Source organism: Parasteatoda tepidariorum, chromosome 5, assembly GCF_982258835.1.
Source record: "Parasteatoda tepidariorum strain Cologne lab strain chromosome 5, Ptep-v5.0, whole genome shotgun sequence".
Classification (NCBI taxonomy): Eukaryota; Metazoa; Arthropoda; class Arachnida; order Araneae; family Theridiidae; genus Parasteatoda; species Parasteatoda tepidariorum.
The window spans coordinates 10,324,232-10,336,436 of record NC_141759.1 but is presented as its reverse complement, the minus strand read 5'-3'; the positions used below and the strand labels follow the sequence as shown (position 1 = coordinate 10,336,436).

Sequence of the window (12,205 nt, the reverse complement as noted above, 5' to 3'; positions counted from 1 at the left end):
ATTTATAAGAACTGTTGTGTCTAAATTTATTGAAGTAAAGAATTCCCGCAATCACTTAGGAATCATGTAGGTTAAGGCTACACAGTTTCCTGACCATCCATATGATGGAGAGTAAAAAAGGCTAGTAATGCTGCCCATCCATATGATGGTTAGCATTACCATCCACTTTTACTTTCCGGCAGCTCGGTTAGCTACGAACCACCCCAAGAGTAGAACCCCAGTGATGCAGATCATTGCCTTCAGCACTATGCCATCACAGTTCATTTGATTTATTACCCGGTTATTACTAACTTAAATCGAATAAGCCCTTTGAATTAATGGAATTTTTAACTTGGGATAGGAAAATCTAATCATTAAATCAGAAGTTATCTCATAGCTTTTTTTTCCAAATGTACATATTAGTAGCTATTTTCAGCATTTATCACATACTGATATATCTTCTTCTCTTCTTCTTCCTTATCCCCAAAATTAGCAGGGCTAAACTATGTCCATGAAATTCATCACCCGGAGGAAGTCGGCCACCATAAGTGTGTTATTAAGAATGTCCCTTTTGTCCAGACCTAGACAGTCCAGTATATGTTGGGGGGAAGCCTGCATGTTGTGGCACCTGGGGCAGTTAGGGTAGATTTTAATACTACCCTCAAAAGAAAGGGACTTAAGGTGGCCGCTGATAAGCCTGGTAAGTGCAGTCTGGTCCTTGCGGTTGCACCGAATGTTGAGTGCACCTCCTGGACTGGTGCTCTGGTACCAGTGATGTTTGGGGGGTACGAGCCAGGAAGCGAGGTCTTCTTTTTTCTTTTTTGATGCCAGCTCCATGAAGGTGAGGGAATTTGGACTTATCAGATTTTCTTTCGTCCCCTCCTTAGCCAGAGTGTCGGCGATGTCATTGCCCAGAACCCCAACGTGAGAAGGGATCCATTGGAGGTGGACTTCACGCAATCGTGAGAGGATTTTAATTTTTTGTAGGATTGAAGCACCTGTTTTGTCTCTCACCTTCCTCCAATGCGTTAAGTATTGTATGGAGCTGAGGCTGTCAGAGAGGATCCAGATGTTATTTTGATCCTGTAGTGTTAGAAGAGAATCCAGGGCAGTATCAATAGCAATGAGTTCACTTCTAAACACCGAGCAGAAATCAGGATTCCTTTTGGAGATGTTGAGGGAGACATTACTTGATTTGATGTAGACACCACTGCCAGATGATGATGTTTCCGTCTTGCTTCCGTCTGTGTACACCAGTATTGATTGTTTGGGGATGGTATTAATAACCTCTAAAGCAAGTTGCTTAAGTAATTCCGGGTGATCCAGCTTCTTGTTAACTTGTGATGAAAGATGTTGATGGAAATAAACACCAGGTAGTCCTTCAGTTGGGTCAATGAATTGTTTATTAAGGCAATCCTCGACATTTCCAGCAAGTACGTTGTTAACTACGGCCTGGCTAAGTGGGCTGTTCTTCTTTAGTCTTTGGTTGCTGCTCCACCTTTGTAGATAATCTGCTGTTCTGTTTTGGTGTCCAAGGCTAGAGAGCTTGTTAAAGTATTTAGTAAGGAGATAATTTCTTCTGAGACCTAGAGGCTGGAGGTCGGCCTCAAACAAGACAATGTCATTTGGACAACTGTTTCTGAGTCCAGTAATAATGCGAGCAGCAGAAAGCTGGACTCGTTCAAGTCGTTGGAGGTTTGAAGCAGATGCACAACTATAGACTGGTGCTCCATATTCCAGGATTGGTCTGATATATATATATATATATATTTTTTAGTAACTTAACTACCTCTAACATTTTAATAGATGTGTAATTTTGCATTCTATATTTTAATGTTTCCCACTTAAATTTAGGTACTTGCTATGAGAAGCTCAGAACCTCCTTTGGCTGCTAATAAAAAGTCATTACGTTATTGGGAATTGTTGAAAAAGTACAACAAGATGTTATATGACTTTATTCAAGCAGAAATCTTGCATAGCATTGGAGGAGGTGTGGATGCAACTAGATTTGCCAATGATGATGAATACAAAAAGGACACCATTTTAGGAATTTCTATGTAAGTTATACATTTGAATGTTTGTAAGTTATATAACATGAACGTTGTTTAACTTGATTTTTACTTACTTTATTCTTTCTTCATTGTATTGTTATTCTTCTCTATTTTTTAAAATTTTTATGTGTATTTTGTTCATCTAATTGTTCCTTAAAATTTTATTTGTATAGTATGAGTTTTTATTTCAAATTTGTTCCACATTCTATAAAAAATAAATTTTTTATTTATTGTTTTTCTTTAAATTAAAACTGCACCATTTTTTATACAGTGTATTTGTCAACTAGTTCCAAACGAACAATCCAGTAATTAATGGGAGTATATCTTTTTATCCTTTAACTGACCACAGCAAGTTCATTTTTTTTCTTTTTGCTGAAATCTCTATATGATTTTTTCATTAGCAAATTTAATGTTTATCACATATCTTACATTGATAGCATGTTAAATGTTATTCTTTGTTTTATGAACATATACAGTAAAGCTTCCATTAATGATTATCTCTAAAGAACTTCAACCTCCAAAGAACGACCATATATTTATGGTATTGAACGTCTCCTATAGGCTTTACGTTATGGGGAACCTCTGAGCAGCAGCCACTCTTTGTTAACATACATTTTGTATCAGGGTGTATCTTAGTCAATTTATTTCAATTTTTATCTCCTACCTGCAGTAATATTCATTAGTAAACATATTTTCCGCATCTGTCATTGAGTTTAAGTCATTGTTAACAATTCTTAAGCATTTATACAATAGTTAAACATAGCTTTGGAAGTGCAGTTGCGTCTACTACAGATAAGCTGCATCTGTGTAGAGTGATCGGCTAAAATTACAGAAATTTTATTCAATTGAAATTTTTAATCGGTCATGCTGAAGTCAGTCGTAGTTATGGCAGTTTAATTCAGCCTGTTACAAATAAAATGCATTTATTATTAGTGATCTGCGGAAATTACAAGAATCATACACAATGATCAGTAATCGTTGGTGTGTCATCTGTCAGCTTTTATTTTAGGAGTTAATAGAAATGGGCAACACTTGGGCAAAATAAATAATGTGTACATGCACCTGATCAGTATTTGTTAAATGATTAAATGTTTTTCCTTCATGTACTAAACATTGAAATAGTATATGTCTGTATGAATATTCAAAATATGAATGACTATCGCCAGCAAATATTCCTTACATTGAAGGATAAAATAAAATCCATTGAGGATTGTAAAAAAGAAATGAACATGCAAAAATTAGCTTCACCGTATGGTTGTGTAAAATGCAAATTGATGACATCTTGTGAAAAATTATAATAATGATAATAAATGGTAGGCAAGTTACATATCAGTTACCTTATTTTTATATTATTTTATTTTATAACAGTGTGTGAACAGCCGACTCAACTCTTGAATTTACGACAACCAATGTTCAACTCTGTAGCCTTGTAATTTTAAACCCAATCCATAAGTTAAGGGAATTCTTGGATCAAGTATTGGGCGAACTTTGCCATCATGGGAGAACTCTTTGGTGGAACTAATTCGCATTTGCGGAGTGAAAGTCCACAATAACAAGGAAACTCTATCCCATGATCCGTCTACCACTGAGGGTATTTTACATCAGCATTGTGGTCATTGTGAGCCTGGTGCGGAATTTACCATTGTTGAAGTTTGAACCCGGGCTACCTCATTGGGAGATGTGTGCTCTATGCCACCTGTTCTCTATGCCCTCTATTCTTAATGCTTTATTCTCTATGCTCTCTGGATCAAGCCTTGGGGAAAGTTTCCTTCTTAGTGGCTCAGAGAATAGAGCTCTTGCCTCTCAATGAGATGACCCAAGTTCAAATTCCAGCAATGGTTGGCTGATATGAATTCTTCACCCGGTTCACACCAACCACAGTGCTGAGGTAAAATATCCTCAGTGATAGATGGATCATGAGTTAGAGTTCCCTTGCTGTCAGGCTAACCTTGATAGGTTTTCTGGGTTTTCATTTCCGTGTAGCACAAATATGGGTTAGTTCCACCAAAAGTCTTCTTGTTCATAAATATGCTTCTATTATTTTACATTTTTGTTGTTTGCGCAGTTAAGCCTATCTTCCCCTCACCTGATGATTTTAAGAAAAGTTCTTTATCCCATTCCAACTTTCGCAATTACTTATCATTTTTAAAATGTGTGCATTGTTTCAAACCATCATTGCTTATTGCTTCTTCCCAAAATTTTATTCTCAATTTAACTTACAAATATTTGTTGGTTTTTAACAAACCTGCTTAATCGTTGGTTCTAAAAAATTCTTAATGTTAGGCATTGAGGAAAGAAAAATTTTTTTCATATCCCTTCATTTTACATTCTTTGTTGAGAAATTCAGAAAGCATTTTTGTTAATTGATTCTTTGCTTTTTAACTTTTAGGACATTGGATGATAGTGTCTTCCAAACAGCTATTACTTTAGCTAACCATTATCACATATCTCTGTGGGATTTATACATGACTCATTTGGAGTATTTGTTTTCTGAATCCAGGTAACATCTCTTTCATCATACTTTATACTTACAGTTTTAGAGTCATGAAAAATTAGAGAAATTCTTACCTAGTTATATTCTAAGCATTTTAAAATATTTAAAGTTTTTTTAATATCTCTGTCAGGGTTGGCAGGTTTTTGACATGTGACAGTTTTTGACAGTTTAAACCATGGTTTAAACCGTCACGTCAAAAACCTCACTGTCAAAAATGTCGAAAATGTCAAAAACCTATATTTATATGTGAAATTTAATTAATACATAAAATTTATATATTTTTAAAGGATAGTGTTTCTAAATATGTTCTAGAAAAAATAAATTTAAAATTTTGGAGAAACACTTATATTTTGAATAGTAACCAAAATCTTGTACTTTTGAAAACTCACATCTTTTGTAATATTATGTATTCATTTTCATGCATTATTGAAAATCTGCAGTGATATTATTAAGAAATTTATTTATAACCAAATTTAGTGTATAGTATAGATCAGTGGTGTGCAAACTAGGTCGCGACTCCTGTGGGGGTCGCCAAATTTTTATGAAATGCATTATCCCTGCATGCTGCATACCATACAGTGTACATATAAAGAGTGAAGCGCCATCACTCACTGTTTAATTGCAATTGGATTTACGAAATGTCACGAAATATCAAGTCAGAAGTCATAAAACACATACAAAATTCATCTGTATTTGCTTTACAACTGTACGAGACTACCGATATTGCTAAAATGTCACAACTAATTATTTACGTGAAGTTTATTTTTAATGAAGATATAACAGAAACGTTTTTATGTTGCAAAAATTTGGAAGGAAAAACAACTGGAGAAAAAATATTCGAAGTAATAAATGAATATTTTGAAACAAAGTCCCTTACCTGGGCAAACTGTGTTGCGGTTTGTACAGATGGTGCTGCAGCATTAACAGGTTCGAATGAAGGGCTCAGAGGCTTAATTCAGAAGGTGGCACCTCATATGATATTTAATCACTGTATGATTCATCGGAAAGCTCTTGTTGCAAAAGATATGGATGAAGAGTTGCACAACGTATTACAAGACGCTGTTAGTTCAATTAACTACATTAAATGCAACAGCCACAACAGCCGTCTCTTTTCAATACTTTGCAATGAGATGGGCTCAACGTATGAGAAATTACTGTTACACACCGAAGTCAGATGGCTTTCACGTGGGAAAATACTACGACGGATATTTGATTTGAGAACTGAAGTGTACATGCTCTAAATCGAAAAGAAACATAGATTGGCAAGTTATTATATCAATGAAGTTTGGCTAGGGAAGCTGAGCTATTTAGTTGATATTTTCGAAAAACTTAACGACTTAAATTTGAGCTTGCAGAGTGAGAATTCAACTATCATAACTACAGCCAGTAAAATTTGAGCTTTTAAGAGTTTTAAGTTTAGTCTCTGGCAAACTGAACTGAATAAAAACAACACCAACATGTTCCCTTGCTTTAACGATTTTATAAAGGAAAATAATATAGATATATTTACATTTAAAAACATCATTTCCAATCACATTGAAAAGTTAAAGAAAAATTTTTCGAGAAGATTCGAGGATTTTCCTGAAAACGGTCTTGGTTGGATTCCTGATCCATTTTCCTTTGACATATGCAGTTCAACGCTTCAAATTAGTGAGAAAGAGCAATTGATAGATCTGATTAGTGATTATACTCTTCGAAATCAATTTAAGACTCAGCCTTGCCAAACATTTTGGCTATCCGTGGAAAAACAATATCCCGTTTTATGCAAGAATGCCATCAGAGTGTTAATACAATTTGCATCAACGTATTTATGTGAAACTGGATTTAGCAAACCAGTTTCAATAAAAAAAACTAAATACCACTCGCGTTTAAAACCTGAAGATGATATGCGAATTGCAATTAGCAACATACATCCAAACATCGATGAGATAATTAGAAACTTGCAGCCACATACATCTCATTAAAGGGCAATTTACTGATTTTTGTGTTATACAAAAAGTATTTTCTTAAAATTATAAATAAAATTAATATGAGTTAAATATGATGATGTTTTTATTCAATTAAACGAAAGAAATGCTCGAAATATACATTATATTTGTGAACATTTACCTCTAGGGGTCGCCAAAAATTTTCTCTCCACAAAAGGAGTCGCGGTCGAAAAAAGTTTACGCAGCACTGGTATAGATTATACTAAAAATTAGACATTTTTAAAGATTTATTAGCAGTTTTGTACATTAGACATCTTCTTTTAAAGAAAAATCTTTTTAATATTTTTTTAAATCTTCTTAATAATCTTTTTAACATAAGACAATACAAATTTAAGTGCTTTCTGTTAAATACACAGAGTATTTAGTGTCGATTTACAGTATATTCAGCCTATTCATTTACTATGCTGAAAATTTAGTTTATCCAAATACTTGTGAATTTCATTTTGCTGAATATGATATAGTTTTGTTGAATATCTAAATATTCAGCTGTTGAATAATTACTTCTTGCCTTCAAGATATGCATTATTTGTATTCTTAATACGAGAGGAGAAAAAAAATTAAGAGATAAAAATTGTCTTAAAATGATAAGTGTAATAATTATAAATAAATATAATAAACAATATGAATTATATTTATCATTATTCATAAATATAACTACTTTTAAATTCAAATTAACATACTGGATAATAAAGATATTCGGTATAACATTAAAAAAAATTTTTTATACACTTGTATCTTGTATCAAGTTTGTATTTATACAACATAACTTGTAAGTTCCTTATAAATATTAGTTATATGTTCCTTATATGTCAAAAATGCATAGTAATAAACTTTTAATTTTCTTAAGTATCAAAAAGAAAAAAAAATTTCTTTTAAATATAAATATTTAAAAAAATTTTGTGCAAAATTTTTCTGCACATGCATTTGAATATAAATTTCTGAGATTTTAAATCTGTTATTTTACCTTAATTTTAATTAAAAAATATTTTAAAACCTGCTGATTACCTATAGTATAATTAAATTTCAATATAATGCATGGCAACTGTTGGTAGTTTTGAAGTTTATATATTTTCTTGGCAAACTTCAGTTTTTGACATTTTTGACGGTTTAAACCAGTATTATACCCTTGTCATGTCAAAAACCACTTTTTGACGTCAAAAACCCAACCCTGATCTCTGTACTCATTTCCTCTTTTTGCAAATTAAAAAATACACTGATCTAACGTTTCTTAACGTAATCTGAAAGGAAAAAAAATCACCATAAGCGTTCTGTTGCAAATTCCAAACAGAAAGTGCATTTTCTTCATTTTCTTTTGGGCACAGGTTATAAGAAAATGGTGTAGTATTGCTACAACGCCAGATGGGGTTTCCTCATTGGATGTGGTTACTTTATTTATTTTTTTTTTAATTTTTCTATATTTAATTTTTTAGCTATCAAAGATAAAGTAATCTTTTTAAGAAGAATGAGTTAGAAGGAGTAAAAATCAATTGACCTAGAATATTTGAAGATAAAAAGTTTAGAATATCATTCAAAAAAAGCAACATTGTTGTACTTCAAATTACATGCATGCATCACCCAAACATGGCAAGTACCTAGTCCAGTCTTTCAGTGCTTTATCTTTTAGGAGCCATGGTTGGAATGCTATGTAATTTTAATCTGGTTAGACGACATGGACAGCGTCTGAGCTAGTACCTCTCTTTCCAATCTTCCACACCACTACCAACAAGAGAACCCATCACAGATTTAGTGTGCTTCTTGCTATTTATGCGCACCGGTTGTTTAGTTGGTTTTTCGGATTGAGCCACCAGTGGAGTGAGGGATAACTACACCACTGGCACCATTCAGTTGACTGTTTAATGATATTATTTCTGTTCAGTTTTTTAGAAATTCCTTTTTTACTTTCAGTGTATCATCTGCAGTTTTAACTGAACGCATTGAAAGATTCAAGTTATCGGAGAAACTTATGGATCAGAAGAAAGCATTTGAAGTCAGGCTGAGAAATAATATCTATCCGGGTATTGATGGCAAAGACCATGAAAAACTAACAACTTGTTTCTCTTTGTTGGAAGACTGTGGGGACAATGAAGATGATTTGAAGCTTCAACCCAGCGTTCACAAAAATCTATTGAAAAAGTTTAAGGCAGCTATGGCAAGTAAGTGTTATACATTTTTTCCATAGTTGAATATTAATTCTTGGCCATAGATGGTGCCACTGGAAAGCAAGAACAATCGTACCCCCTCTGCCCAAATTGCATACGTCAACGAGAACATAGCTGAATAATATAAATTTTTTTTCATAGCTTTTTGCCAAACAGCTTTTTGGAAAAAAAAATACAATACCTCATTTTAGTCTTACCATTGTGTTAATGATGACATAATTTTACATTATAAGTTTTCTCCATGAAAATATATGCAAAGAATTTCTTTTTTTTTTTAACAATTTATTTTTATCTGATTTTCCTAAAGGTTTTGCTCTTTATTTCTTACTAAAAATTTCATCATGGTGTATTCTAATGACAAATTTTATGTTATTTATTTTTAAAGGCTTTTTTATGAGACTATATGCTTATATTTGATTTTTTCTATTTAATTTTGAAGAAAAAGCAACTTATTTTCAAATAATTTCTTTGCGTTACTCGAATAGAAATTTCATTTCCCTTCCAAAAATACATAAAAAGGAAGTAGCAGTCGACATTTTTCAAGCACTAAATAGGTTTCCTTCCTCATCACCTTTTGATAGCATGTAGAAATGCATTTTACCCTGATTTGCCTCTCTTAGCCACTGTGGTTTTTCTTGTTTTGTTTTTAATCTTTTTTTTTCTCTTTTGATTACTGTGGTTTTCCTAGTTTTGTTTCTCACCTTCATTTTTCCATTTTTCATTGACAACTTTTCGTATTATATTTCAAATCACTTATGTTTCCATTCATGTCTGGCAAGTCTTGAAAATGGGCATTTTCTGAGTGCTGGAAACATGTTGTCTGTTATCTCCTATTTATATATTTTTGAAGCAAAATAAGTTTTTTATAAGAGGTAATATCTTACCTCTTCAGTTTCTTGGGATTATTTATTTTATAATTTCTTTACAATTCAATCTTTATCAGATTTTAAATGTACAAAAATCATTAGTAAATTATTTAGTAATACCTAGTGCTATAAAATGCTACAAAATGTTTGTAACCATGTTTTTGCAACTAACAAACAAGTTATTTAATTTCAGATATTGATTACAAAAAATTAATGTGTTCAGAAACATCCAGCAGCTATTTAATGAGTCTACTCAATGAATCTAGTGTACATGTCTTTGCTAAAGCAGCTACTAACATTCCAAAACAGGTATTAATTATAACACTTATTAAAACTTATCTTCAATTGACTTTTTTTACCTCTTTTATAAATAATATTTATCTACATATATGTTTTTGGCATTTTAATGTATGGTATCTTGATTTGCCGCATAATAATTGTTAGTACAACACTAACCATATTTTTCTGTTTGGTTGTTTGGATTCATAAAAACTATTACACTTGCAACTAAAACATTATTTAGAATAACTTGAATTATAATTAATTGATAGTTATTGTCATTTTTGCATGAATTAATTGCATGTAAATTACTTTAAGTCATGAAAAATAATTACTTGAACTTTAATTAATTAAAAGTTATAGTCATTTCTGCATGAATTAATTGCTTTAAATAATGAAAAATAATTTTTAGTAAAAAGCCAATTATTAAAATTTATAATAGCCAAATATTGAAAGTCCAGATAATTCTTAATATGCCTATTGCATCATATAAGTTAACCTCAAATATCATCCAGTGCAAACTCATATTAAACAGACAAATAACAGCTTTCTAATACCTCGTATTTGATGTGTTCCTATTTTACTTTAAGTATGCAATGGGGGAATTATAGGGAATTTTTGCCACCTCTATGATGTCTTGTCCTTTTTCCCATCAAAGTAAATGCATGGATTTACTTTGATGGGAAAAAGGATAGCAATTTTCTCTTGCTACTTGATTTTACAGATATTTTTTTTTTTAGTTTTCTTTTCTTCTTTGAACTTATACATCTATCTACGTTGGTCAAAGAACATTTACATGATATAACATCCTTATGGAACATTACATACTTACTTCATCAATCTGAAACCTTCTTAAAATCATATGGTAAAGCTCATGCAAAGGTAGCATCGAATCTGTTCCAGAAATACCATATGGGTCACATGTTATAACAATTATCCCAAGTTTGATTCTGGTTTTAGATCTGACTGAGGATGAATGTGGTTGAAAGTGCAATATTTTTAGTACTTCTCTGACATCAAATTGGGAGTTTTTTCAGAATGTGTTTCTTTTCCTTTTAATGCAACTACAATGTTTGGATTTTACTTGATTTCTTGAAATTTGGAAGTTTGTGCGTCATCTAAAACTAGATTGGTTTTCGGTCTTTCCTGTTTGTTTTTCTTATTGTTCAGAGATTCCCAAATTAACAGAACCAATACACATCTGTCTAACGGTTCTCAGGTCATATAAACACCCTGCTTTTTTTAAACTTTTTTGCAACTGCAATGCTCGTGATAAACGAAATTGCATGGTGCGTTATCAAAAATTAGCTTAGATTCTCCTTTGAATGCATCTCAATTTTTTGGGTTTTACTTTCAAACCTTGAGATTTATTTTCTGTAATTGTGCAATTTTTAAAGATTCTCCATCTTCTCATGTTCTCTTTTTATTAAAGCAATGATTCTTACTTAATGTAGAATTGGAATTGAAATTCTTTACCAAATACTTTGATAGCAACTTTATCGTTTAATTCCACTGACTTACGTTCTACTGTCTGTTGTTATTCTATTATAACCAAATTCAATTATAACATCCCAACTTATCTTCCTGTTTGGCTTTAAATTACAAATAATTTCTCTTGGGCTACTATTTTACCCATTCAGCTAATTTACTAAGCAATTAAATATTTTGTGAATATTAAACTACCAACATATTTTAATTAAATTATTGCATAATTGAAGATAATTGCATAGAATGAAAATTATGAAAAAATTAACCGATAATATTTAATTCAATATGTAACTTTGGAAAGTAATTTACTTTTTTTCAACAAGTTTAAAAAAATAATTTATTTTTTACAAATTTTAAAAAAAAAAAGGACTTAAAATTTTTATGGTTTTTGCGGGAATGGTGTATAAAAAGTCTGAAATTCATAGATAACTAGTCCATAATTAACTTTTGAGAAATAATGCTTTTCAGTTATCGAAAACTTTTATTTTCCACTCCACCTTATTATAGGGTATTAGACCACTAGCTGCAGCAAACAAGAAATACTTTACTCATGGATCTTCTCACTCTTCCTTATGGTATTCTTACTTTTCTTTATGGTTATGCAATTTTAATCCCAATGATGTGCCCTAACTGCCCTAGAAGTTTATCCCAACATTTATGTGACCCCCTTATAGATATAGCTTGTACATTTCAATGAAAGAGAGGCAAAAATTTAATTTAAAAAAAAAACTGTAACTTAAAAGAGCAAAACTAATTTCATTTAGTTATTATAAATTGAACTAATATATAAATTGAAATCCCCACCCCCAAATTAAGCAATATCAATATTTCTATGAATGCAACAAAAAATTTGTTTCCCAGTGTAATCATTGTTATTTTTAATTAAATAGAGTTAAAAAAT

General features: G+C 31.6%; 1 protein-coding gene across 2 annotated transcripts in view; it reads left to right on the top strand.

Moving 5' to 3' along the window:
* The window catches only part of LOC107437007 (NBAS subunit of NRZ tethering complex), a 112,653-nt gene that overhangs the window by 78,423 nt on the left and 22,025 nt on the right, over positions 1 to 12,205 (top strand). For both annotated transcript variants that reach the window (XR_015433605.1, XM_087163397.1), the window contains exons 43-46: positions 1,834 to 2,036; positions 4,420 to 4,530; positions 8,418 to 8,665; positions 9,731 to 9,846. Coding sequence is in view for 1 of the 2 variants with exons in the window: in XM_087163397.1 (XP_087019523.1) it covers positions 1,834 to 2,036; positions 4,420 to 4,530; positions 8,418 to 8,665; positions 9,731 to 9,846 (678 nt within the window). In the remaining variant the exon portion in view is untranslated. The remainder of the gene's footprint in view (positions 1 to 1,833; positions 2,037 to 4,419; positions 4,531 to 8,417; positions 8,666 to 9,730; positions 9,847 to 12,205) is intronic.